At 45.4% G+C, this 27,442-nt stretch overlaps 2 protein-coding genes across 5 annotated transcripts in view; one reads left to right on the top strand and one right to left on the bottom strand.

The window, feature by feature from the left end:
- Window positions 1–3,418, top strand: part of itga5 (integrin, alpha 5 (fibronectin receptor, alpha polypeptide)) — a 51,810-nt gene extending 48,392 nt beyond the window's left edge. The window contains exon 30 of the mRNA XM_056274859.1: window positions 648–3,418. Coding sequence (XP_056130834.1) covers window positions 648–731 — 84 coding nt within the window. The 3' untranslated portion in view covers window positions 732–3,418. The remainder of the gene's footprint in view (window positions 1–647) is intronic.
- Window positions 3,419–3,539: 121 nt separating this feature from the next.
- The window catches only part of rapgef3 (Rap guanine nucleotide exchange factor (GEF) 3), a 34,584-nt gene continuing 10,681 nt past the window's right edge, over window positions 3,540–27,442 (bottom strand). For 3 of the 4 annotated variants that reach the window (XM_056275474.1, XM_056275475.1, XM_056275472.1), the window contains exons 3-27: window positions 24,720–24,826; window positions 24,451–24,572; window positions 22,624–22,801; window positions 22,032–22,116; window positions 18,172–18,232; window positions 17,528–17,604; window positions 16,917–17,063; window positions 16,087–16,193; window positions 15,355–15,443; window positions 12,844–12,922; window positions 11,898–12,048; window positions 11,652–11,734; window positions 11,490–11,520; window positions 11,281–11,359; window positions 10,325–10,462; window positions 9,695–9,792; window positions 9,191–9,316; window positions 8,657–8,838; window positions 8,425–8,515; window positions 8,253–8,303; window positions 7,969–8,056; window positions 7,723–7,787; window positions 7,541–7,595; window positions 7,232–7,303; window positions 3,540–4,437 (exon numbers count right to left, since the gene is read on the bottom strand). In XM_056275474.1, coding sequence (XP_056131449.1) covers window positions 4,319–4,437; window positions 7,232–7,303; window positions 7,541–7,595; window positions 7,723–7,787; window positions 7,969–8,056; window positions 8,253–8,303; window positions 8,425–8,515; window positions 8,657–8,838; window positions 9,191–9,316; window positions 9,695–9,792; window positions 10,325–10,462; window positions 11,281–11,359; window positions 11,490–11,520; window positions 11,652–11,734; window positions 11,898–12,048; window positions 12,844–12,922; window positions 15,355–15,443; window positions 16,087–16,193; window positions 16,917–17,063; window positions 17,528–17,604; window positions 18,172–18,232; window positions 22,032–22,116; window positions 22,624–22,801; window positions 24,451–24,572; window positions 24,720–24,826 — 2,481 coding nt within the window. In that variant the 3' untranslated portion in view covers window positions 3,540–4,318. The remainder of the gene's footprint in view (window positions 4,438–7,231; window positions 7,304–7,540; window positions 7,596–7,722; window positions 7,788–7,968; window positions 8,057–8,252; window positions 8,304–8,424; window positions 8,516–8,656; window positions 8,839–9,190; window positions 9,317–9,694; window positions 9,793–10,324; window positions 10,463–11,280; window positions 11,360–11,489; window positions 11,521–11,651; window positions 11,735–11,897; window positions 12,049–12,843; window positions 12,923–15,354; window positions 15,444–16,086; window positions 16,194–16,916; window positions 17,064–17,527; window positions 17,605–18,171; window positions 18,233–22,031; window positions 22,117–22,623; window positions 22,802–24,450; window positions 24,573–24,719; window positions 24,827–27,442) is intronic. The other variant, XM_056275473.1, reaches the window with a different exon arrangement.

Below are 27,442 nucleotides of genomic sequence, written 5' to 3'. Positions count from 1 at the left end.
CTTCATCCGTTTGAAGTCAACGGTACTCGAGCAGCGACCGTTCGAATGCACAGATCCGATTGCAAAAAGCGCTTACAAACTGTTTCAAGACATTCTGCGGTACTCGCCAATTTTCTCTCATTTTCAATTGATTTGTTGGCATGGTGGAGTGGCGAAGACCTGCTGTACGTAAATTTGTGCAACAGTCCCGTTGGCTAACCATGTTGTTCAAAGAGGCAGAAGTCCAAAAATTCTCAGTCTACTTCATGGAAATACTAGTTTTCATATCTTATGGGAATTTCCATTAAATTTAGGCCGAAATGCTGCACAGTTGCATTCAGATTTTTGCAACCACATTGTATGTATGTATGTAGGATCTGTGCCCAATCTATGTTTTAAGTGGGATTCACCATTCAAAGGCACATGTGTAAGAATAAACATGCGTGGTTAAGAATGCTCCCTAAATCCGTCGTTACACATGTTGCACTTGGAAGAACCATTTTGAGGGAAAGTTAAGAGCATGTTCATGCATGAGAGCCAATGATGTGATTATGTTGGTGCACAAAAATAGAGTCAATGACTTGGGACCCCCTGAGATTATTTATCACTGATGGAGTCAGTTTGCACTCTTAGATGAATAAATCTCATTTTCTTCTCATTTCCCTCAGCTTGGCTTCTTCAAGCGATCTCTGCCCTACGGCACTGCCATGGAGAAAGCCCAGCTCAAACCACAGGCTGCCTCCGAGGCGTAAATAACCACCGGAGCTGTCAAGATTCGCTGAACCTAAACCGTATGATTGCAACGGAGAAACATGATGGAGCGTCCAAACGAGGATCGGACAGCAGATGGAGAGTTAGGAAGAGAGACCACTGGAACTCCACTGTGCTGCACTAGAGGAAGATAAAAACCCTAAGATCTCCAAACCAAATGAATGTTGTTGTTTTTCTTTTTTTTTTTTATTTAATGTATGTTTGTTTGTCAGCAGGTCGGGATTGTTAATGCTTAGAACTTTTCAAAAATGTCACAGTCAAACTGCCTAAAGACTCACATTGGACTGAGAAATACCAGACTCGTGACTGCAAAACGATGTGCGGAAAAAAAGGCAATGCCGGTTGACTTTGTTTTTGTTTGTTTTTCCTGAAGTGGATCCTCATTATAGAGAATTCAGTATGACCCTTTTAAACTGCGTGATATTGGTGCTAAAAAAAAAATGGCGTGTTCACTTCTTCTGACAGGACATAGTCACGCGTTGCGTACGGTGGCAAAGAGCTGTGAATACCGCATTCTGGTCGCGTAGATGTAATCGTATGAAAACCTGTCGAACGCCTAGCTGGACAAGCAAAAGATTAGCGTGCTCGGCTTAATACCCGCCACCTAATCGTCCAACCAAAGAAGCCAAACAATTCAGTTTTTTTCCACAAACTTCTATGTATTCTACTCGATCTTATCCCGGATTTTACTCAAGTGTTCATGGAAACGATCTCTCTCTGCCTCAGGTTGGTGGACAGTGCTGGGTTCAGTTGTATTTGCACTCAAAGGAGAAATCTACTGATGTAACTGAAGAGACACCAAAGACTGACTGAGCTTCCTTTGAGTTTTGACTTTGGCTCCTACTGATCACTTTGTTTGAATTGTGTTTGTTCACACTCAGAATTACCAATGCTAGCATCGTCGTTGTCTCGTAGTCGACTGGGATGTGACTGGAACCGCCACAGGTCAGCGGAGCCTCGCGCGAGGACCTGTGTGATAGCGTGGGGGTTTCTTTTTAAAGCCATGGCTGTTTGGCGTTCTCTTCGGGAATGGTTTTGCACTCTTTACGCCGGACCGCGCTCGTAAGGGGAAGGGGGCCAGGCAGGATCAGATAATGCTCAGGTTAACCCTCGTCTTTAACGGCCGTTGTGTTATGACGTCTCGGAAGTGGGAGATGTGACAATCAGCTCTTGTGTGCGGCCTTGAAAAGACAGGAAACGGGAGTCAAGCTTGAGGGCGAGTAGGGTTGTCACCGACGGGAGCGTAGGATCTGTTTTCGGCTAGAAGGTTGGGCGTGTTGGATACCGATCTGTTTGGGGTGAAGGTTGCTGATGTTTAAAATTAAAGGCGAGGCACAGACACAGAGAACATAGAGAAGGAAATTATCCCACCACCAAAAGGCTACAGCTCCACCCAGGGACTGAACATTGAAATGCATTGTGTTGGGTTCATGTTATTTGTCATGTACATAGGTTTTATGTGCCTTAAAAATGTAAATAAGTGCCTGTGAGAGGGAATGTGCGTGCACGTGTGCGTGCGTGCAGACGCAGTGCACACACACATGCACGTGTGTGAGTGGCGTATTTATGAATGTCTGTTTTGTGTGAGAAATGGCTTTAAAATTTCCCCTTGCCTACTTCTGTCAATTCTGATCACCTCTGTATCTTGAAGTCACCAAGAGTAAATCCAGTCAGTGCCGAGAGGGGGCCATCAAACTGGCCTGACAGAAATGTAAGATATTTGGGATCAGTGGCTTTTCATCCGACACACTGAAGAGTTTCGAAATATCTGATAAAGGGATAAGGACTTAGGCACTGGGAACTTAACATTGTTTGAAAGTGCAATATTTGTATTCACTCATGTTTATATCACAGTTTTTTTTTCTTTTATTTGTGACTGAGTTGTACTATGTAACGTGCTGATGTGTTTTGATGTCTGTGAGTACCAAACTCCCTTCGGGGGGCTCCTGGCTTTTCTTTTCTTTTTTTTACACTGTTCTCGTAATGCATGGGGAAAAGTGTGAATCCTCTTTATCCAGGATTTCCCCCCCTGCAGACTTACTCACCACTTCATGTTTCTGGACCACTTGCCCCGATCCGGCTGATTTTTATAGCGCAAACTCACTCGAACAAGTAAATCTGCGAGTCTGAGTTGAGCTCGGGTGTGTTGTTGCGGCGTGATAATTCATGTGTGGTGCAAATTGTATCACCTGTCCAAACACCGCCATAGTACTAACCATATGTTACATTTGTTTTGCTTCATTATTCTCTTTTTAATGCCCCCATATGTTGGTCATGATTCATTATTTGGCTGTTTACCATAGGAACGTCGTAATATCACACACATGGTACAAAATCTCCATGTGGTAAATTGATAAATTCAAAATCTGTACTTTAGTTTGGCAGTGTCACAATGATGACGCTTTATTGGTCGTTTTCAGAACGAGCTTGTCAGCCTATTATTTATAATGAAAGGGGACTCGTGTACTACTTCCACCACAGTTGCACCAGGAGAAGATGCTGGGTTTATCCTGGGTCGTCTAAATGTTTAACCCGTTTCCTCTCTCCTGGGCTTTCCAAAAGAAGTTGTACATAATTCTGACAAGAAGAGGATTTTTTAAACTTGTGATAAACAGATTTTTGTGAATTCTTCTCACCCCATATTGGGGAGAATTTTTTTTTTTTTGAAGGGGTGGGGGGGTTGTGGGGCGGGGAGTTGTTTTTCGAGGAAGATTTGTCCCTGTTACGGTTTGTATTTCAAATAAAGTAATTTTCTTTTTAAAGAAATTTGACCTGTATTGTGATTGAATACACACAACTCAGAAAATAATTTATTTAGAAAATAACATTGTGTACTTACAACAGAGTATGAAATAATGTGCATGTTCAGTTAGTCACCTGCCTACCCAAACACTGTTCTGATACTGTATATTCAGCTTTACGTAACGTAAAAATACCGACACAAACCAATGAGGCAGATCAAATCAGGTTTTGACAGTATGCACTACCATGGTATTTGCATGAAACCACCAGACTCTTATCGAGGGGCTGCAACAGATAATCATAAATTAATGTATATAGTCATTTTCCGTATAACTTCAGTGTTACAAAATTATGTGCAGCTCAGTGGGTATGGGATAAACACTGCCATTGATTATAAAGGGGCCATGCCTGACTCCGGCCACCCATACTAAAATGTATGCAGCAATGGCGTTGTAAGGCTTTATGGATAAAAGCGTCCATCAACTAGCAAAGTTGCTACAACCCAGCAGGCACAGAGCCAGGTTTGTCTGAAGTTCTCAAAATAGGCACTAGAGGTCACTGCCGTGCACGCTGCAAGGCCTCCTCTTCCCCCCGTTGTGCAGAGAAGGGCCTCGGTGAGCTCGCGTGCCCAGCTTCTCAAATTCGAGCGGACGCCTGAAGCAGGAATTGCTCGCCTTTCACCTTCAAACTGGTCCACATACCGATTTCAGCAGTCCATCTTAAACGGGTGCGTGTGGAAGTCTTTAACAACGCGTCCTCTGATCCAGAGCTGCGCTACGACGTCATAATATAGGGCACAAGCGCAACGCATCGTCCACTTGGGGTCCTAGCGTTCTATCGTTCTTGACAGCTGCGTCAGCCTGCGCTGGTTGTCGATCACGTTGAGGTTTTCGACGTACTGCCGGATGTTGCTGGGACTCCTCAGGGGGAAAGAGTTGTCCGAATCTGGACAGGGGAAACATACCACGTTTGACACAATATTCACTTGGTTGAGTTTCTCTTTGTTGGGGACATCTGAAAACACTAAACCACATGTCTTAACGTAATAGTTTGGGGCTTCTATGACATTTCAGAAGCGGGCTCTTTAGGCAGTAGTCACCCCAGAGTAGTCCACTATGGACTTGGATACTCTGGCTTTGGATATTATGACTGAGAATCTACTGGGATTCTGCTAGAAACTGTTAAAAGTTGGGATTAAGTTTATGATTAAAGTGTGACACACATACACACACAGATACAGGGGCGTGGCCACGTAGGGGCCAGGGGGGGCCGCGGCCCCCATTGGTCAGAGCACGCCCCCCGCTGGCCCCCCCGCTCCCTTCCTCTGTCCCGAGTGGGTAAAAAATAAATAAATAAAAATAACGCCTGCACAGAAAGTCAAATGGAAGCTGAAATACATGCATTATTATTAATAGCCTATTATTATTAAGTCTTGTTCTTTGCCACTAAAGTTATGAGCCCAAATGGGCTATTTTAAAGATCAAGAAAGAATTTAATGAGGAGTAAAAAGTGCAGCATGTGCAAATCCAAGTGTAAAAGCATGAGTGTGTAAGTGCAGCATGGCAAGTCCAAGCGATGTAGTTTATTTAGTTGTGTGTGTTCAGGATATGGAAATGTTGGCTTCAGCGTGTAAATTTTCCCTTCAAGCAATTCAAATTGCAATTGAAATACTAAATGACATTTCTGTCTTCGGTCTTTACACTTTACAACACTTAAACTATACCCATTGCATTAACACCCGTGCATGGGACATGTAGATGAGATGAATGATACCGTTCCATACCCTTTGGCTATACACAATCCATGGCATTGTTAAAAGGGCTATCATAATCTTCGAAAGTAGGTTTAAAATGGTAGTTTTGACAAGTGCCACTGTAATTAAATGGCTGGCCCCAGCTGGCCCCCCCAGTAAAAAAAAGTCCTGGCTACGCCCCTGCACAGATATATTGTAACGTGCATGGATAAGTAGACACGTTGGCCCTTGGCTACCAAGTCTGACCCTTTAGTCGACTGGTTAACGTTGTCGCTTGCGGAGTGGGAGGCACGGGTTCGTGTCCCGGCTGTGGCGACGGTCTCCCAGACTGCACCCCCCCCCGAATTCGCTGCAATATATATCTGCCGCAAACCGTCGGTGAAGACCCAAAACTTCACAGAAAAACACTTTCATAAATATAACACAATCTTCTAATCAATTTGTTAATATCGCATTACATTACAATTTCGACTACACATACGAATTCAGGAGGCTCTGCTTGCAGTCTCTCGGCCAAAAAAATCATCCAATCAGCTTTTTCCCTCTGTTGTAACCGTGTGAGAAGACTCCTCCTGCCAGTGCCTTCGGCATCTCGAGGGAAGGTCTCCGCTATCTAAATAAGTTAGGCGTTAATACGTGATTGATTGATTACCCAACCAATCAGAGTTTGATGTGCAGCGGACGGGCGTATTCTTTTGTACTTACACAGCGTCATAGCACCTTCGCTGCATACAGCCAGGTGACCGATCGTTCAGCCAATCAGCAGCAGCGCCCAGGTCGCGGTAGGTGGTGGCTAATGTTAGCTAGCATTTGTGTTTTTGTTGTAGTTAGCTAAGCTAGCTGGCCGTGAATGAGAATAATGTCTCAAGGAGAACTCGTGGAAGACGTGGTGGCATCAGATTTAATAGTCACACCGTTTCCAAGACGATCGTTTGGGGGAAAGCAAAGGATTGTGGGGACGGACGGATCAACCCCACAGTTAGCGGCTCTGAGCCAACCGGGGAAGGCGTATATGTGCGGCATTTCCAGGCAAGCGCCTCCGGAAGGCACCCGCGGCTCAGTGGATCCGAGCAAAGCGGAGAACTTGACTGCTGGGCGGGCTTGCTGTTCTCGTCAGAGAAGGGCTCACGGAGCCACACAGGCGTCCGAAACATGGCTCGTCTTATTTAAACGCCAAAGCAGTGCTCTATGGCCGTGTGATCGACCGTTTCACCCAGAAAGAAAGGAGAATGGAGTTTGTCTTCAAACAGACGACACCGGTGAGTCAAATGTATTTTTTTGTACAGCAATTTGATTTGATTAATGTTTGATTGTTTTTATGCCCAGCGGCCCGGCTGGGATGTGTTTGTTGAGTTTCTTGATGGCATATTTTATATGGGATTACTTCCATTAAGGCTGTACGTTACACCATGTCGCCACACGATGTCGCTGTTGTGAAAGTGAAACGTGTCAAACGATGGTGATGATTGTGATGATAACCACGTTTGCGACTAAAACATTGTAGCATGGCGATATGACAGCTGTCTTTGGGTAATTATGAGGAGGTGACGTCTCACTGAAGGCCTAGGTCTGAAATGCACGGCCCACTACTGATATCTATATATCTATATATCTATATATCTATATATATATCTCTCTCTCTATATATATAGATATACTGTTGTCTGAGAGGTTGATTAATGTTTAATGAAAATGTATTTACTAAAACATATTTGTTTACTGGCATTACCCGGAAGCCTTTTTATTTCACTGATGTCTGGAGTGCCAATCTTATCATCTAAGACGAGTCTATTTGCAGTTATTGATAAATTCTTAGACATTTTTAAATTTAAAGAATGCATTTTGCTATATTATAATAACCTGACGATAAAGCTGGAGGGATTGTTTTTTTTTTTAATTTCACCTTTTTTAAGTGACTTGTGAACAAAAACAAAACGGGGGGGGAAAAAACATGATTTTGGAAGTAAACGATATGACACAGCTTACATGTTGATATGCGGATAGCTGGCGCCTCCAGAAACACCCGGTCTGCCAGGCCTTTCGACGGCGAAGACGGCACTAGAAGGGAACGAGAGAGGAGAGAACCGTTTATTCCACTGAGACACACCACTACTTAGGCCTCCATGACCTTTCCAGAACACACTGCAGTTTACACTACAGCTCACAGGACAAAGATAAGAGGAAGCGGACGCCCTTCAAAGCACCACTGACTAAAAGCGTTTCACTTTTCTTTCCATATTTTCATCACCACAGCCAAACTATGAACGCGCTGCTCGTCCGGGCCCACAAACTTACCATAAGCCTGACTTCTGCATCCCCGGACTATTTTCACTGTTTTGGCAATCATGCGCTGCAATAAAGAGAAAACAAGGGGTAATTTTAAGCTTAAGATCTGAGGGATTTAAGAAGCTGAGGTTTATGATAAAATCGTCCTGAGAGAGCAGGGAACCATTAACGGTAATGTTTTAGTGGCTCACCATTTTCTCGAAGTTGACTAGTTTGTCTGTGTAGTTTTTGTTCCCCTCGTGCATAAACGTCATGTCTGCATACAAACAGGAGCAGAGACACGCTAACGCTCGGTGTGCTGGTGGCCTTGTCAGCCGTCTCATTGATGCACAAACCATGCATTATGAATTCATCTTAAAGTGTGTTTACATGACTACCTCCACGCTGACACTTAAGTGATAATTCTATAAAGGCTATGAACTGTGGGTAACGGATACCTTTGAGCAGCAATGGCATGAAGGGGATGTAAGGAGGGCTGAGTTTGGCCACAGCCAGTCTGTAGGCCCTGTGGTTACGTGAGGGATCCTAATTGGAGCAGAGGGAAAAGAGACGAGGATCACCACCAGCATTTATCATGGGTTATAAATCGTGATTCATGAAGCCAAGTATGTAGCATTGGGTTGAAGAGCTAGAGACTTATAGAAAGCACCCCAGAAGTTATGGGACATTTATCAAGTTATTTGAGATTGGACCACATAGATAAACAGGGGGCTTGACTTACCATCAACCTCTCATAGGCACAGTAGACCCTTTTTGTCTTACTGGGTATTCTCTACAAAACAATGAAAACGATGTAAATGGTAAAACAATGAACGGAAACAACAAAACAAAAAAACCCTCAATATTTTGTTCAAAGTATTCTTCTCCTGATGGTTGTGATCAGGGTCTCTCACCTCCCAGGTCTTGTAAAGTCTCTGTACTGAACTATTGCCCAGACCAAACATCACGGCAAAGAACGAGTTGAGATTCTTCTGTTCCTTTAATCTGGTAAAGAGAGGAAATGTGGCCACAAAACCATTAGACTCCAAGTGGCAGTGTGCTGTCGTTTGAGGTGAGACTTGTCATTGCATGCGATTTGCAAAACTCAGTGCGTGCAAACTAAGGTTATTCTTGAGCGGCTCCTACACTGCAGCGATTTTGATGAACCTCTTGAGCAGCGTGGCTCGCTTCACCAGTTCCTCGCAGAGGCACAGCTCGGTCACCACCCAGTACTGCACCTGATTGAAGCGACGCAAAAACCTCTCCAGGTTAGCCGTGATGGTGCCCGGGAATTTGTGACGGCCAAATATGTAGTGCACAAGCTCCACCTGGAGAGACATGGGTAGCAAATCAGAAAGTGCCAACATCCACCGACATTCTCAGTGGAGAACTAACAAAGTCCGGCCAGAAAAAAAAAACAAACAAAATTTCAGAGGTGTGTGTTGCTCTGAAAACATGCGGCGCATGCAGGAAGTAGTGTCGCAGATGAACATTTGATCTGAATGTGAAGAATGTGATGTCTGTTACAGACAACAACTCCCTTGTCGGTGCACGACAATCTGTTGCTGTCAAGTTCAGGGCGGTGCGAGTTTACAATTAAGTGATATTCATAGTATAGGAGAAGTAGAAACGTCCTTTTCCTCGATTTTGCCGGCTTCGCTGTGGCGCAAACAACATCACCTCATGCATGGCAGTGAAGAGCTCCCAGTCATAATTGGAGAGCTGGCTTGCGATGTCTTTCGAGCACATTTGCTCCAAGGTGGTAGTGGTGCCCTGTTCTGGACCCTGCTGCTCCTTCAGCGGCATCTGTCGGAAGAAAATGGAAAGAAAGAAAGAGGCTCAGCATGAAATTACCCTGCCCACATCCCACAGATTCGTGCAAATCACCGCAAGATAAAACTTTATCTTTGTCTCCTGAATGTCCGTGTTTCTATATGGATAAACCAGGTGTTACTATGTTGGGATGAGCAAAAACCATGTCTGGCTTGCAATGTAAATCAATATAAATATTCCCCACACAAAATCTAGAAAGATAAGGAAACACTGGGTCAAGGAACACAACAAGAAGAGCCGCACATAAGAAAGCTCCCGTTAGGGGGATTTATTTGAGGTTTCAAGCAAATAGCTCTCGCGTGTGGATCTTCTGTTGCATTGCACCTGATTCTGAATGCAAACCGTGCTCACCAGTTGTTCCACCTGGCTGGATGTGCAGATAAACAGCCTCTCATTGAGTCCCAACGCAGTATAGACCGCAGTGGCATCCAGCTTCAGTTGAGCCCTTTCTGCATTTATATAAGTAATAGATTTTTTTTAAAAAGAGAGAACTTCACAATACATCAACAAGGAAAGGATTTTCTAAGTATGACACATTCTCTTATGAGTGGTCTACCCCCCCCATGAGTCCATCCATCCATCCATCCATCCATCCATTACCCAAGCCGCTTATCCAGATTCGAGTTGCGGGACGCTGGAGCCTATCCCAGTAGTCACTGGGCGGCAGGCGGGGCGACACACTGGACAGGCCGCCAGGCCATCTCAGGGGTGACACAGTCTCACCTAGGGACAATTTAGTACGGCGATTCACCTGACCTACATGTCTTTGGACTGTGGGAGGAAACCGGAGCACCCGGAAGAAACCCATGCAGACATGGGCAGAACATGCAAACTCCACACAGAGGACAACATGGGATGACCCCCAAGGTTGGACTACCCCGGGGTTTGAACCCACGACCTTCTTGCTGTCAGGCGACCACGCTAACCACTGTACCACCGTGCCACCCTTCATGAGCCATAAAGATCAATTTAAGATCTAACCTCCCATGGAGTTCATTTTCACCAGGACGTGGTCACCTCCAGGTTTAACTATGGCGGACATCACATCCTGTACAGATGTATTTACTGGGAGCACCAGAGTCAGAGGTTTGCTGTCGGGCCTAAAAATCTCATACAACACTATAGTGAGAAAAGACAGAAACAGAGAGCGGTTATGAGATTTACATTTCATAACCAGTGGTATGATTAAGAATGTGTAATGGTGTTTATCATTCATAAATAAAACCCACAGTGCTGGAAGTCTATTTGTGCGACAGCTTGGGGCAGTGGTACCCAACCATGTGCCGCGGAGGCCTGTGTCTGTGTGTTTTCATTTCTACACAACACCAACTGCTTTGACTCATTTCCATAGCTTCAACCAAACAGCGGAGGACTAAATAGTGAAACCAGCTGGTGTAGTGTTGGGTTTGGGAGAAAATATGAAACTATCTATCTATCCATATCTATATCTGTCTGTCTATCTATCTATCTATCTATCTATCTATCTATCTATCTATCTATCTATCTATCTATCTATCTATCTATCTATCTATCTATCTATCTATCTATCTATCTATCTATCTATCTGTCTGTCTGTCTGTCTGTCTGTCTGTCTGTCTGTCTGTCTAGTCAAACTGCCTCTGCTATTGAATTATAATAAATCTGGCTTAAAAACTCACTTTTATTCTCTAGTTTATGGGCGCCCTCATTCATGCCATTTCACAAGTCTTTGTCTGTTTTGTTTTGTTTATAAATAAATAAATAGAGCTGAGTTAACTTCAAGAGGAATACCCTGAAGGCTGTACTAATTTTAGATGGTGAACAACTGTGAACTGACTGAGCTAACTTTTTTTTTTTGATTTTGCGCATTGGTGACACAAGTTAATAACACGCCCTTTGTACGTGGCTTAAGTTCACCTCCTTTTGTTAGCCTGCTTTACTGACGGAGGCTTACTGACCTTTATCCTGCGCTCTGATGGGCTGTAACCTCCCCGCCGGCTCTTCACAATTTGAGAACCAATCAAAGTTTTGGTTCTGCTGATAAAATCAAACATCAATGTCAAATGACAATACTTACACCAGTCTTGCTTTACACTATGTACACCTCTGTTGGTTCACATTCTGGCTGCTGCAGTGTCAGGAGATATATTACTGTGTAGACACTTACCCTGGTCAGTGACTGGTATCCATTCTCCAACCTATGAGGGTAGCAAGAGATGCAAGATATAGAGAGGAAGAAAATATACTACTATTTCTCTGGGCAGGGGAATATGGAGAACAGCCTAAAGGTATAACGGATATGAGACATGGCTAGGCATGGGCAACTTACACTCTGGTTCTCCTCCTGTCTCTAAATTGGTCCTTTAGCATGCTGGATAAACGGGAATCCTCCGCCACCTCTTTCTTCAGCCTCTGTCACAACATGGGCATGAAAACGAAGACGGTTTATTGAACTGGATCCCAAATACAAATGCATTTATTTCTCCTCCCAACTAAAAGCTGTTGGGCACAAAAAATCCTTAGAATGCTGTATGTCCCCCCCCCCCCACATACACACACACACACACAACCTCACCTCCAGAAAGTCGAGAGCAACAGCATCTTCTTTCAGCAGATGGCCGTACAGCACCACCCACTGGCAAATCAGCTTTACTATTTTCTGCTTGGTGTTGAGAGCATAGGCAGCTTTCTCCAGCTCTGAACCTTCTGAAGGTTCTGCATGGTAGGTGCACTCAGGGTTAAGGGGAATTACATAACAAGCTTCACTACATTATAAGCTTTAAATGAACATTTGTTTCAACTTTCCAACTACTACTACTACTACTACTACTTTCGGCTGCTCCCGTTATGGGTCGCCACAGCGGATCATCCGTTTCCATCTCTTCCTGTCCTCCTCTGCATCTTCCTCTGTCACACCAGCCGCCTGCATGTCCTCCCTCACCACATCCATAAACCTCCTCTTTGGCCTTCCTCTTTTCCTCTTCCCTGGCAGCTCCATATTCAGCATCCTTCTCCCAGTATACCCAGCATCTCTCCTCCACACATGTCCAAGCCATCTCAGTCTTGCCCCTCTTGCTTTGTCTCCAAACCGTCCAACCTGAGCTGTCCCTCTAATATAATTATTCCTAATCCTGTATATATACGTATCACATAAGCATTTACTTGTAGAAAAATGACGATAAGATAAATTTAGAAAAGGATCGTCCAAACCCTGAACTGTTTCACTGTTTTAACAAATGTGTTAGCTGTTGTGCATGAAAAGGGGGCAGGTCAGTGCCAGCTAAAGCACACTTGCATAAAGACATACTTTTTGGACCTTTATATTTTTGTATGTTCATCAGCCTACAGCCCATTTCCTACCCACTCTTGTTTAGTTAGAAAAAGAAATTGTGTACACTGAACTGAAATTAAATTGAACTGAATTGAATTAAACTGAATTGAAACACCGAGACCATAATCACAACACATTATCGCTGTGTGACGGTCATTGTGATTGTCAATATGTGACCATCGTTGGATATTGGTGTTGCAGAGCAAGACACAGCTGGCTGGAGGGCATGAAGATTTTGTGGGTGAGAAGGAAGTCACTCACAAAAGGATCTGTGGAGAGAAAAACACAAGAATAATTTGAGTCATCTGACTGGTTTTAAGTGACATAAAACAAAAAACCATGAGGAATGTGCTTGGTCTGAGTTTCCCTACTTTTGTCGACCTTCATCGACCATTTTTATGTGAGGAACGCAAATAAACATTTCAAATGAGACCAGAAGCCATGCTAGGTATTTGGATGACGACCAAGGTGTGGGTGTAATGGTTAGTTAATGGGTAGCAAATGGCTACAACAGCTCTCTTGTTCTATAGCACAGCGTGGAGTTGAGCCGTTCAGTCAAACGTCAAAATCACATCTTTACGCTCAACTGGACTTGTCACTGGAGAGCTGAAGATGCTGAGCCGCTCATCCGGACAGCTCATTTGGTTCTAATGAATGAGGGCATGGACGCTCCTCAACGTGACCCTGCTCTTGCAGCTTGTGAATGGGAACAAGCGAGCCGGTGTGTTCATCTACGCCCTCCTTCATCGGGCGAAGAGGCTTCGCCACAGGTATAAATGCCAGGTTTTGTCCACCGCATATCAGAGCGTTTCTGACGAACGGCAAAACGGCTTCAATTCTACAGACTAAACAAGTCCAATTGAGGGTTTTGTATATTTGATTTGGAAATATTACTACCTGGATGACTGAGATGAATGATGAATCTATTAGGGGTGTAACGGTACACAAAAATCATGGTTCGGAAGGTACTTCAGTTTTGAAGTCACAATTCGGTACATTTTCGGTACGCGCGCCGGGGGGGGGGGCAGGTAACGAAACATTAAATTGCTTATTTTTTCTTCTTTTTTTAAACAATGGTTTACTGAAAAAACTATTAAGGCTGTCTTCCTTAGACGAAAAAAAAGTCTGTAAATACCGCTGCAGCCTAATAAAAAAAGTTAAATCAAAACAAATATTCTGTCATATAAATCCACCCATTACCCAAACCGCTTATCCTGCTGCCCTCAGGGTCGCAGGGTCAGGCCCTGTGATGGCCTGGCGGCCTGTCCAGGGTGTCTCCCCACCTGCTGCCCAATGACTGCTGGGGTAGGCCCCAGCATCCCTGAGAGCAGGATAAGCGGCTCGGATAATGGATGGATGGATGGATGAACTGTACTGTACTGTACTTGTGTTCACATTAGCAGCTTTCAGCTTCACAGTAGGACTGCGCAACAATCCCAGCTTGTACTGAGAGTCGTTGTATTTTTATGGGGTTTTTTCCCCCGAAAACTTTACTTGTCTACGCTGTTTGAAGAAGTGGCATGTTTGCTGGCACTACATTGGTTTATCTGCGCTCACCATAACTGCGAGGCCGCGCTGCGCTAGATTACATGCTAGCTCTCTTGTGGCGTGACAGTGCGATGGCTGAACGTACAACTTCCGGCCCTTTGCGAAAGTTGCTCGGGGGGAAACTCGGGAGTTTTGAATCAAATTCCGCACGTTTAGTGGTTAAAACAACGCCGCATTCGTTCGGTACACACGCGTGCCGAACCGGAAGACCCATATCGAAACATTTCGGTAGGAATATGTGTACCGTTACACCCCTAGACTCCACATAGACGTTCAGTCAAACAGGGGATAAACCTGGGGGGGGGCATGTTCAGGCGCCTACCTACAGCGGCGTCGTAGTGGGGGGGGGGCGCCTCCAAAAGCCTGGAATTAGAAGTTTGTATTGCTTTGTAAATTTTTATTTCTAACTAATTAGTGTCATAACATCAGTTAAAATTACCTCAATACATCGGTTGAGGTACTTAAAGAAAATAGCGGAGGCTCTCTGAGGCCCCTCTCACCCCTTACAAAAGGTGAAAAATGGTTTAGTCCGCCCCTCACGAGCGTCTCTCAATGCAGCTCATCTAGTCCTGTCGCGTATCTTAAAAAAATTTTATATTCACAGATCTAAATTCTCTAGCAAGAAACCTAATTTTCCTGAGCTGTCTGCGTATATAAAACAATATATTTCATCAATATCTGATAGTGAAAATAAAAAAGCTGTAAAAACATATAAGCACTTTATGATTTACAAAATATTTAGTTAAGTATGTAATTTATTTGTTTTACTTTATACAATCCCCCTGGCGTATTTATGTTAATGTTTATGATAATATATGTGTTAATGTTGTATACATTTAATAATATGACTATTGTTGATTGACATTGTTGTATACTATTTTTGTTCACTTTTGTTAATAAAGTTCTTTAAAAAAAATCTAGTCCTGTCGCGAGTGACTGATACAAGCACAAGCACAGAGTCCTTTTTTCAATCACTGCAAGACAGTTTTGTCAGGTTGAGGTTCGGCTGTGTTAGGTTAAAATAGATTGATGTACTGTGATTTAAATAATATACAGTATGCTAGAGCTCAAAAAAGTGATGAGGAAGAGGAAAGGGGCCCACAGAGACTGCTTATGCATAGGGCCCAGAATTTTGTGCTACACCCCTGCCTACCTATAGTGTCATTTCCATTAGTGTCCAACTTCACGGTTTCCAGCAGGTGCTCTAAAATCTTCTCCGGTGTTCCTGACATCACAGTGTATCTGCGCACGTCACAAATCAAATTACAAATCACAAAAAGAGCGACAAAGCGAGAGAAAAGAGAGAGGGATGACAGTCAACGACACTTGGTTGAGACAAGCGGTGGATTGATGATACCTGTGTGAGAAACAGGAATTTGGATGGTTTACGATGGCAAGACAAAAGCCACAGACTATGATCATAAAAAGTAGAAGTTTGCCATAAAGCAGCCAGAGAAATGGGGAGGAAAGAGAACTAGAGATACAGACCACGACAGAGTGAGGTAGGAAAGTCTGTATGTTTGTGGATTTAGGAATCGCAGGCAGAAACACGGTTTAACAGAGTGTAAAGGGAAGTCTATAACACGCTGTTTGAATTTATCATTGGCTAAAACACTTGAAAAACGATAACCAAATTTAGCCAACAAAGCAGGGTTGAAGTCCATTTCTTGTTTCAACAGACCGGCCTCGCAATACATAACTCCTTTCACACGTCCAGCAAGGTAATATACGTATGTCTCTGTCTTGCTGCTGTGCGGTAACCAATAAAACCGTTGTTTTAGTGGCGTTTTCCCCCCTTAAAACACCCAACCAGACTGCTTTCAGCGTGTTTTAGGGATTGTGAGGGCTTCATTGTCTGGGCGGCGGGTGTGCCATAGTTTCTTACTTGCTGCTGTTTCCTGCTCCTCCCTGGTCAACGGAGTCGGCGCTCTTCTCCAAGACCAACACAGCTTTCCCATGCTCCTCCAGCCGCACCGTATTAGCCTCCACATCCTGAAAAAACAATAAACACCGCCGTGGATCAGGGCTCAGTCAAATAGATATTGGGCCACGTTTTTTGGGGGAGTGGAATTTGTGGTGAATACACAACACACAGACGAAACAGATGAGACTCACATATGGCCTAGCATGACCTGAAAAGCGCCCCTCCTTTTGTGGACGGATAAGGGAATAACGCTATGTGTGGCACATATGCTGTTTATAATGTCTATCTCAAGGCAAGGGGAGATCAGACAGGGGCGTCTGGGTAGTGTAGCGGTCTATTCCATTGCCGGCCAACGTGGGGATCGCCGGTTCGAATCCCCGTGTTACATCCAGTTTGGTCGGGCGTCCCTACAGACACAGTTGGCCGTGTCTGTGGGTGGGAAGCTGGATGTGGGTGTGTGTCCTGGTCGCTGCACTGGTGCCTCCTCTGGTCGGTCGGGGTGCCTGTTCGGGTGGGGGTGGGTACTGGGGGGGAATAGCGTGATCCTCCCACGTGCTACGTCCCCCTGGTGAAACTCCTCACTGTCAGGTGAAAAGAAGAGGCTGCTGGTGACTCCACATGTATCGGAGGAGGCATGTGGTAGTCTGCAGCCCTCCTCGGACCGGCAGAGGGGGTGGAGCGACATCCGGGATGACTAGGAAGAGTGACGTAATTGGCTGGGTACAATTGGGGGGAGAAAAAGAGGGAAAAAATCAACAACAAAAAAAGAAAAAGGTGGAGCTTAGACGTACTTTGAGGATGCGTATGAAGTCTTGTTTATCAACTCGGAGGAAGTGGCAGTTGTCTTCCCTCAGGATGATGGTGGCGGCACGGGGAGCGTCGTTCAGCAGCGCCAGCTGCCCAAAGTCCTCCCCCTCGTGTAGAGTCGTTACCAGGCCCTACACATGTAAAGGCACATTTATAGTGTGTGGTATCACCAGAGCGATGTGTGGACATTTCATGTTCCATGTAGGGCTGGGCGATACGGACAAAATCAAATACCACAATATTTTTCGACCAAATACCTCGATATTGATATTTTGATATTGTAGAGATGACTATCGGTGCTCTGACAAAATATTTGTTGATTAACACTCACTACTAATGTGGATATGGTGTCCAAACAGGTGGTGGCAAATAATATTACAGCTAGAACGGTCTGATAGGGTCAGAAAATTGCATCTCTACACTGTAATGCAGCCTGTAAAACCAGGAAAAGACAACACTTATGTCATATCACCACATCAGGATATCCAGAATCCCAGATGAGATCTAGTCTTACGTCACGATATCGATATAACACGGTGCCCAGCCCTCGTTCCACGTCATTATTTTGTATAACCCAGGATGTCGCCTTACGTACCTTGCCATGTGTGATCACATTTACAGATCCTTTCCAGATGATGTACCAGGACGTGCCTTTGTCCCCCTGGCTGAACACTACGTCACACAAAAAAAGAGGATGGGTGATCAGCATCTCCGTCCGAAAAATGACACCGTCCAAATCACGTTGACGGGACATGTGAAATAGACCGTTTTCGCACATGTGCTCTTTTTATGTTTTTTGTTTGCTAGTTCAAGTACATCTTCTTCTTCTTTTCTACATACGCAAAGCTAGACCAGATGGGCGAAAGATGAGAAGAGTACGAAAGATATATAGCTGTGAGATTGCCCTTAATAAAGTAATGAATCAATCGCGGAATGAGGATGTTTGTGTGTTCAAGTGGGTTCACAGGGTTCATGCGAGAGACCATATTTTTTTCATGTCTGGGGGACAAGTGGCGCGCAGAAGAGGATGTTGACAGAGCGTCTGAGCACATGACAGCGCCAGCGCTCAGATGCTCTGTCAGCACATGCCAGTGCAGCTGATTTACTCACTGAACATGTATGTGCATGCATGCATGCGTGCGTGCGTGTGTGTGTGTGTGTGTGTGTGTGTGTGCGTGTGTGTAGACGAGGTTCTCTCCCACCCATATTCAAGCATCAGCAAAGGCGAGTCACACTCACAGACTGTTCCTGCCTTGGCATGCGATTCAAATACCAGCACCGCTGCCAGCTCCTTACGCACCTACAGGCACCACAGGGAAATAAAACAAAAACAGAATGAACATGGAGGGTAATTCCTGATTCTGTCATGTGATATACACACAGCTTTTTAGTCCGGGAGTACTTCATGAGCCAGGAGAAACTGTGCTGAACGAGTTTGAGGGCCATGAAACAATGTTGTTGAGTGTTTTTCACGGACACGGAGAACTTCATTTTAGAAAACGTCCATCCGTCCACCCATCCATTATCCGAACCGCTTATCCTGCTCTCAGGGTCGCGGGGATGCTGGAGCCTACTATCCCAGCAGTCACTGGGCGGCAGGCGGGGAGACACCCTGGACAGGCCGCCAGGCCATCGCAGGGCCAGGTCTGTTGAGCAGGATAAGCGGTTCAGATGATGGATGGAAGTCAACAAACCTTGAGAAAACCTTGAGCCTGAAGCTTTTTGGAACAAGGAGCTTTGGACTGACTGTCACAACCAAAGAAGGTATGTTTGGCCAAAAAAGGGTGAAGCATTTGTGCAGAAGCACACCTTGCCAGCTGTTAAGCAAGGAGGTGGCTCCATGACACTTTGGGGTTGTGTGGCAGCTGGGGGCACGGGAGATATTGTGCAGGTGGAAGGAAGAATGGATTCCACCAAGTATCGAGAATTTACAGAGACTAATGTTGGAAGGTCAGTCCAGACATTGAAGTTGAAGAGAACGGTGGGGGGTGGGGGGATTACAAAAGCGGGGATTTAAAGACCCTTAGCTGGCTACAGGAAGCATTTGCGAGCTGTTGTAGTTGCCCGAGGAGGAGTCACAAAGTGCTAACTGACAAGTTCACAAACTTTTGCACAGGGCCGTTTTCCTTCTGTTATTTTGAAACTGGAAAAAAAATCAAAATAAAAAGAAATCTTGCTTTAAAAGGTGAAAAAATGTGTCATGTTTAACTTTGTACCATTTAGAGGTCAGGATAGCTCATGTTCACTTCGTTATTCATTGCAAAAGACCTTTTGACCCTGGGAGCCCTAATTTTTGCACCCCACTCTCTATACCCTCTGGTATAACAAAATTACACAAAAAAGTCTTTTATTAAATGAATAATGAAAAGATAATGTTTTGGGTTTTTTTTTAAAAATAAATTTATTTCTAGTTTTTCCTCTTATCCCACCCGATTAACCCAATGGCATATGGCCGGAACTCTCGTCGAATAACGGCCCTGGCTCACGTTTCCACAGGAAGGAGATAGTCGTAACACCAGCTTCCTTCGAACTCGTGTCGGCTGCTCCCGCTATTTTACGCGCTGAAGCCTCGCATGGATTGCGTCAGAGCCGTAGAAAGAGACAGTTACGTCAACTCCGTAGACGTCAATGGGCCAGTTATTTAACAGCAATGGCGGCTCATGGGAGCCCCGGATAGTTCCAAACAGGGCGACCCGGGGCAATAGGATGTCTACGGCGAAGGTCTGTTTCTCGCATTAATCAAAGATTAATTTACAGGTAAGAAGCTACAGTTGACATTTTAATGAACATTTTACAAGCACGTTTGAATCAAATTAACGATGTAATTTAAAGCGTGATAGCTCGTCAATTTCAAACAAACTATTAGTTTTAATGTTACGTTGGCAAATATATCTATATCAATATATCTGTATATAAATGTAAAAATCTGAAAATGTTGGTGAGTAGTTACCAGAAATCGCGGCTAAGCGGTTCATTTAAATGACCCGCCAAGCTTCGTTTGGAACTATAGACCAGCGGAACACTTCCGGGTACCTTGACAACGGGACGCCAGGAGAGGGCGATAGAAAACCCAAGCCGCCAAGCCGCACTGTGTTAGATACGCAGCCTAGCCGTAGCTACGATCCCCAGAAGTTGCTGTGTGGTGGACTGTACTGTTAACAAGAAAAACAACCCAAATACTGTTTTTTTTGTATTGCCTAAAAGGCAGAAGGAGGGAGAAAAATTATTGAAATGGCTCCAGGCGATCAGAAGGGAAGACAAGGATGGACAACTTTGGGATCCTGACAGCAAACGTATTTACGTCTGCGGTCTGCACTTCATCACTGGTAATGTTAGCTAGTTTAGCTAGTAGCTAATAATAGGTTACGTCTATTCTACATTTTATAATCACCGAAATGTCAAGAGCCGGTGGCTATGTGGAATTCCACAGTTAGCTAAACCTGTCTGAATGGGATCACATTCTTCAAACCCATAGGTATTTTTATCCATTAAAAATCATAAAATGGTCCCTCCCCCCTGAATATTTGGTCACGTGCTCAATTTTGTTTATCTTTCCTAGAAACAAGGGGTAACTACCCCGGTCTCCCTTACCCAGTTAAAATGCAAACATTGTTATCACATTATTATTGTCATCCTTATTGATTAGTATATCATGCATCATTGTATGCAGTCATGTGTAATCCAGTAAAAAGTAATAATTGAATAAAATGCAAACTTTTGTTGAAAATGTAGCCTAGTTCCTATGTCTTTTCCCCATGGCTGCTCTAGGTCATGATGTGTGATTTAATTTTTGCCTTTTATCATTTCAGGGTGTAAAGCAAAGGACCCCCATGCACCCGGACTACTGTCCCTTGAAAGGACACTGGCCACCGATACTGCGAATTTTTCGCAAATATCGGTTCTTGTCTGCAGCAGCCAACGTAGCGACATAGTTAGCCATTTAAACCGTGTTCAAACTTGCCGGCTTCTATCCCCCTCTAGCACCCCCCCCCGCTCTAACGTTCGAACGCGGAAGTGCAGTGGTCTATTCGGCGGCTACGTGAACCACGTGACCCTCTCGCGTTCTGACCCCTCACTGACGTAACTCTCTCTTTCTAGGGCTCTGGATTGCATCAGCCTCAGGCCGCGAAGGAGGCGTAGGGAGAATGCTTTCGGTTGCTTGGCTGCAGGCGCCCGGATGGGCCAGAGGGGTCGCTGGAGAACGACGAGTACCCGAACACTACACCGATCTACACCCACTATCCCTTGGGTAAGGGTGGCTTAATGGATGCCTTAATGAAAAGATACTGTTGAGAGTTTTTCCTGGACATGGAGAACTTCATTTTAGAAAACATGTCTATAAATAATAGTTTCCAAATAAGCAACACTGAGTAAGATGATCTAGAATGGATTTGGAGGCTCGGTGGCCCAGTGGTTAGCACTGTTGCCTCACAGCAAGAAGGTCCCGGGTTTGAACCCCGGGGTTGTCTAACCTTCAGGGGTCATCCAAGGTCATCCTCTGTGTGGAGTTTGCATGTTCTCCCCGTGTCTGCGGTGGGGTTTCTCCGGGTGCTCCGGTTTCCCCCACCATCAGAAAGACATGCATGTTAGGGTTAATACTCCTGTCTGTGCCCCCTGACCGAGGCATGACGAGACGAACTGGAGTTGGTCCCCGGGCGCTGCACTAGCGGCTGCCCACTGCTGCTAACTACACAGCTAGGATGGCTTAAATGCAGAAAAAGAATTGCCCCATGGGGATCAATAAAAGTAGTTAAAAAAAACAAAAACCCCAAAAAAACCCAAAAATGTCACACAAGGTATGTAGTTTTATGTCCACTGAGGGTGAGTTTGACATCTGAAGCAGGCATTGATAGTGACTAGTATCTAGTATCCTCCAGAGAGCATCTTGGAAGTGTCCTTGAGCAAGACACTGAACCCCTAACTGCTCCTGATGAGCAGGTTGGTGCCTTGCACGGCAGCCTCCACCATCAGTGTGTGAATGTGTGTGTGTGTGTGTGTGTGTGTGTGAATGGGTGACTGTGAGCCGTACACGTTGTAAAGTGCTTTGAGTGGTCGGCAGACATGAACAGTGCTGTATAAAAGCAGAGTGTGTGACTTACAGAGGTGGAAAGGTGGGCAGCAGCCTTGACATGGAGTAACTCTTCATAGATGACCTCCAAATCCTCAGAGCTCCTTTGACTGGGGCTGAAAGCGAGGGAGAAAGTCAAGATAGCTGCATTCGCCGGTATCTAGAGTGCGGATCAAATTAGTAAATTGAATCCGGATGTATTTATGAACCTCACTGAGATAAAACCCCGGCGATTTACGATACTGGACACAACGTATAGGCTTTGTTTGAGACTGCAATAAAATCCAGCTGAAATGCAACAAGCCAGAGAAAATGGCGGCATCTTGTAATATGCGGACTGAATTCCTAGACTTCTAAATGAAGACGGGACCTTTGGCTAAGAAAATATGGTTCGGCCTCGGCATGAAAGAAGCAGAAGAAGAAGTACTTTATGAAAACATGTGTCCGCTAATCGTCGAACACGTCACACATTTGACCCGGCATGACACGGACTATAAATATGGGGCCATAAAAGCGTTTTTAATGTCATGAAGGCTGCACTGCAAACCACCCCGTTGCTACTGTAAACACAGTTACTACATAGTTATTCTCATAGTCATTTTACACAGGGAGAGCACACTGACCACTTGCGTAGGATCATCGTGAGGACAGCGTCCGGACCCATCTGAGACAGCAGCGAGAGGCCTTCTTGCAGCTCATCCTCTGACTCTTTGTCATTGGTTATGTGGCTCAGGCCGAACTCCGAGTCCAGGAATCGGTAGAACTGGGTGTCTTTATCGTGGAAGTTCAACTCGTGTTTCACTTGGTAGTAGAAAGAAACAAAATTTACATTCTTTTTTTTTTTTGTGGACCCCCCCCCCCCCTTTTTTTTCTTCTCCCCAGTTGTATCCGGCCAATCACCCCACTCTTCCGAGCCGTCCCGGTCGCTGCTCCACCCCCTCTGCCGATCCGGGTAGGGCTGCAGACTACCACATGCCTCCTCCGATACACGTGGAGTCGCCAGCCGCTTCTTTTCACCTGACAGTGAGGAGTTTCGCCAGGGGGACGTAGTGCGTGGGACGATCACGCTGTTCCCCCCACCCCCACCCCCTCCCTGAACAGGCTGACCAGAGGAGGCGCTAGTGCAGCAACCAGGACACGTACCCACATCCGGCTTCCCACCCGCAGATACGGCCAACTGTGTCTGTAAGGGACACCCGACCAACCCGGAGGTAACACAGGGATTCAAACTGCCAATATCCCCATGTTGGTAGGCGACAGAATACACCGAAATTTACATTCATTTAACGTACCCTGGCCCTCTAGACTTGAGGGTAGGCATTTAGTTGTACAAGCTGTTAAGTATGCAACCAAAATAAAAAGAACAGCCGTTAAACACAATGTGACCAATCTAAAGCACTCAGAAGGCAGACAATGTGAGTTTTTTCCGCTTATAATCTAAATTTTTGATACTTTTGAAGAGCGAGATAAATTGCAATAAATGCAAATCCATTCTGAGTGATCACTTTCATGGTCTGGTGACGCTTGTCGATCCTGATTTGAGTGCTCTCTTCCGAGCTGACAAACCCCCCATCCAGAGAGTGTAAGTAGTCAGTGAGTACTTTTACGAGCGAGAGGCCGCAGTAAAATGTATGTCACGGCAGTCTCAGCTACCAGGTTTCAAGCTAATTGCGCCCTTAACGGCAATTCTGGAGGGCCGGGAGCGGGGGGGGGGTGTGTGTGCTCAGAAACTTTATCTAGCTCTTAAATTATAGAATTTCTTTTTTGAAAAATATCATGACTTCCCCCAAATGTAATTCCAGACAAATACAGAGAATGTGCCACGGTGAAGCAACACTGAACGTTGTTGTTGTTGTGTCCTGTGCGTTGGTTGATACACACAAGATGAGTTAAATGAGTATGTAGGCCATCATGTGTCATGTGACACTTGGTCCAAGGGCCACAGTTTGATTTGTACGACTTGATCTGTTATTCAGATTGGGTTTCGGTGAAAACAGCTCCCTTGTAATTCACTTTTTATTTTATTTTTTGGATTTTTACTTCCAATTGTACTTGGCCAACTACCCCACTGCTCCGAGCCGTCCCGGTCGCTGCTTCACCCCCTCTGCCGATCCGGGGAGGGCTGCAGACTACCACATGCCTCCTCCAATACATGTGAAGTTGCCAGCCGCCCCTGGTGAAACTGCTCACTGTCACCAGGGGGGACGTAGCGCATGGGAGGATCCCGCGACCCCCCCCCCCCCCCCCCAGACAGGTGCCCCGGCCGACCAGAGGAGGTGCTAGTGCGGCAACCAGGACACACACCCACCCGCAGACACGGCCAATTGTGTCTGTAGGGACGCCCGACCAAGCCGGCGGTAACACAGGGATTCGAACCAGCAATCCCCGTGTTGGTAGGCAACGGAATAGACTGCCACGCCACCTGGATGCCCTAATTCACTTTTTCTTACCAGGAACAAGGATTCCTTCTTCCACCAACACTTGCCACATTCCAACCGCCTGGTATCGTGATTGGACACATTCATTTAACCTCATTAGCCAATCAACAAGTTCCCTGCCTGAGCAACACAGTCTGCGAGAGAGAGAGGGAGAGAGAGAGAGAGAGAGAGAGAGAGAGAGAGGAGGGGGGTAAATCTCAAATGTAAGATTGGATATATTTTGCCATGGTCATCTCGGTTCATATACAGAGAAGGACACGCTCGCTGGTGGGTGGGGGTACCTGTATGTTTTGAGATGGTACTTTCTATCTCGGATCAGACCGGGGTTGTGCTCGATCAAGGCGCCGTACACCGCCCTCGCCGCTTTCAGTATACGATCTGAAAGAAACTGGAAAACATGAAAGAGCAAGTCGGTGACAAGCTTCAAAAACAAAGACCCCCCTTCCCCCAAAGACACATATAGGCCATGCGTCTCCCAAAGACACATTTCGGCCATGCGTACATCATGAGTCCTTTTAAGGCAGGGAGCGAGCTGCCCATAAATCAAGCGCACACATAAAAGAAACGGCCCTGTTTACTGAAACAGTCTTCTTTTGTGCTGGCAGTAGACACAAGTTAGTGAAAGGGACAAATATGAGTATGAGAGAGAGAGAGAGAGAGAGAGAAAGAAAGAGAGAGAGAGAGAGAGAATTCGCTTTTCTCCTCGGAGACAAAAACACTGTGGAGATCAGATGTGATGGCACATACATCAACATTATGAGTGGCTAATTCTGTGGGGGCGGAGTGTAATGTGGTGTGTGTGTGGGGGGGGAGGGAGGTAGGCGGTAGGATGGTGAGAATGTGTTAAGAATTACTATGCTAAACTCTCCCACACCTTGCTGAGCTCCCAGCATCCACAGCACAGTCACCGGCTGACACACGGCAACAGCAGATTTTCTCTTCCGACCGTTTCAACCTCATGTTCTAAACTTCCGAACGCCTCCTGGTACCCTTTGAGCCAATCCATCCCCCTTGCATGCCCCCTGCCATCTTTATATGCTTCTAAAACTGCAATTGCAGAGACGACTCAAGTTGGGGAGGTCAACCTGTATCGGCCACCAATGCTGTAAAAACGTTTTCTGATACGACAGGGAGCGCGCTTTATTTGTTGCTACGCAGTTGCTGAGCCCGTCTCCCACCTTTTCACACTGTGCCCATTATATCTGTGTCGAAAGGAGTTTTACCACACGACTCCAGAGAAATATTTACCGTCTTAATGACTCCTCTCATTTTTTTTACTCCCTCGGTCTTTGCTCTCGCTTCTGGTCTTGTGATTTCACGTGTCACTCAAGACAGTCGCCTGTTTGTTCTTCGGTCTTCCTCAGAACACTCTTGTTTGTCAAAGGTGGTGGTCTCAAGATGCATACATAGCGCAGCATACTCCATATCTAATTCCTACTTGTTTTATGTCGTAGTAATGTGAGGAAGCCAGAGACAAGAAAAAAAAAAACAACCTTCAGCCTGGCTCCCTTGCCTCTACGGGTGCCTCCTGCGAATCGGTCATGACGAAGTAAAGTGGCCTACGACTTATTCCCTGACCCTCTTCCTCGGCTATGGCAACACAACTTGACAGGATCTGACATGTAGGACCCGAGTATTACAAACCACAGATACATTCAGACGACATTCATTCATGGCAGGTCAAAGTTCACACAGGACCTTCGGTTATAATGGATGTGAAGTGCAGGGACCTCCTCGGTACTCAAACAACACACCCCCAGCCCGTCATTCCATCGCTGCTTTACCACTTGCCCGTTCCGAGGGCTGACAGCTATGCACTGAATTTGTCCCAGGCCAGCTGCCGTGCCCCATGGAAGTTATGCTTGGCTCCTGATCCCCCAGGGTAAGAGGGCAGACTGCCTCTGGAGGTCAGCGGTATTCCCAGGGGCCCAGTTTCCCACGGGACACCCCTCGGTGACATTTTCAAACGCATACGTCAGCTCCAAACCTGAGTCATGGAACTCAAAAGGGACCAGTCTTTGGGAACAGCTTCTTTTTTTCCCCCATTTCCTGGCCAAGAATATTATGGAAACAACATAAAAAGCTAGATTTGACATAATCCTGTGACCAGAGTTCACCATTAACTTCATAATCACACGGTAGAATGGTTAGATGAATAGCTACATGGATTACTCTACTATAACTGCGGTTCATTTGGTTATCGCCATTCGATGTGGGCTGTATATTGTTTATTGTCTGAATGTAGGCCAACTACTCCTGCTATCTTGTGAGTACAGTGCATTTGTTCGGCAGGTAATTGTGCAAACCAAGTCAGGTTACAGAGCAAACACCTTTCCCACAGGTGTGACCTACCAGTGACACAAAGTACAGTACATGCACCGGCTATGAGATGTGGACCACTGATGCAGTGTCCTGTGACAGATCGCTTGTAACTTGAAAAGACAATAAAGACCCATTTTATTCCCTCTGGAGTTTAATCTGATGATTGTTTGACTTGACCCGCGCAGAATTGTGTTTTGTATGCAGTGGGGATTTGCAGCACAGGCTTTCCTGTACTGAAGCCCAGGGGCCCTGAAATTCAAAGGGCCTCTGGCGGGGCTGGACTGGCCATCTGGCAGACCGGGAACTTTGCCGGTGGGCCATCATACCTTTTGGGCCAACACAACTGTCTTTTGTTTTTTTCTGACCGGCCCATAAAACAGGTAGCTTGGCCCATTGGTATTTTTTACTTAACTGACACTGGGCTAGCCCAATCACATCTTTAAACACCCCCCACCCCCACCCCCTTTGGCTCAGTGCCTTCATTAATTATGCAAACAAGGCTAGGTCAAAAGCTAGTATATGGCTGGACCGTGTATGGTTAATGTTCCAAATTGTGGCCAGTTTGTTACAGGGGTAGTCAGTGGTGTTGTCTATAATGCGAATTCCTGAATTTTAAATGTTCATCTGCAATTTCTGTAGTGGTCTGGATGTCTATTTAACTCATCATATTCTTCATATAATT

Source organism: Lampris incognitus, chromosome 2 (assembly GCF_029633865.1).
Source record: "Lampris incognitus isolate fLamInc1 chromosome 2, fLamInc1.hap2, whole genome shotgun sequence".
Taxonomy (NCBI): domain Eukaryota; kingdom Metazoa; phylum Chordata; class Actinopteri; order Lampriformes; family Lampridae; genus Lampris; species Lampris incognitus.
The sequence above is the reverse complement of the archived record's forward strand: the minus strand, read 5'-3'. Positions and strand labels throughout refer to the sequence as shown.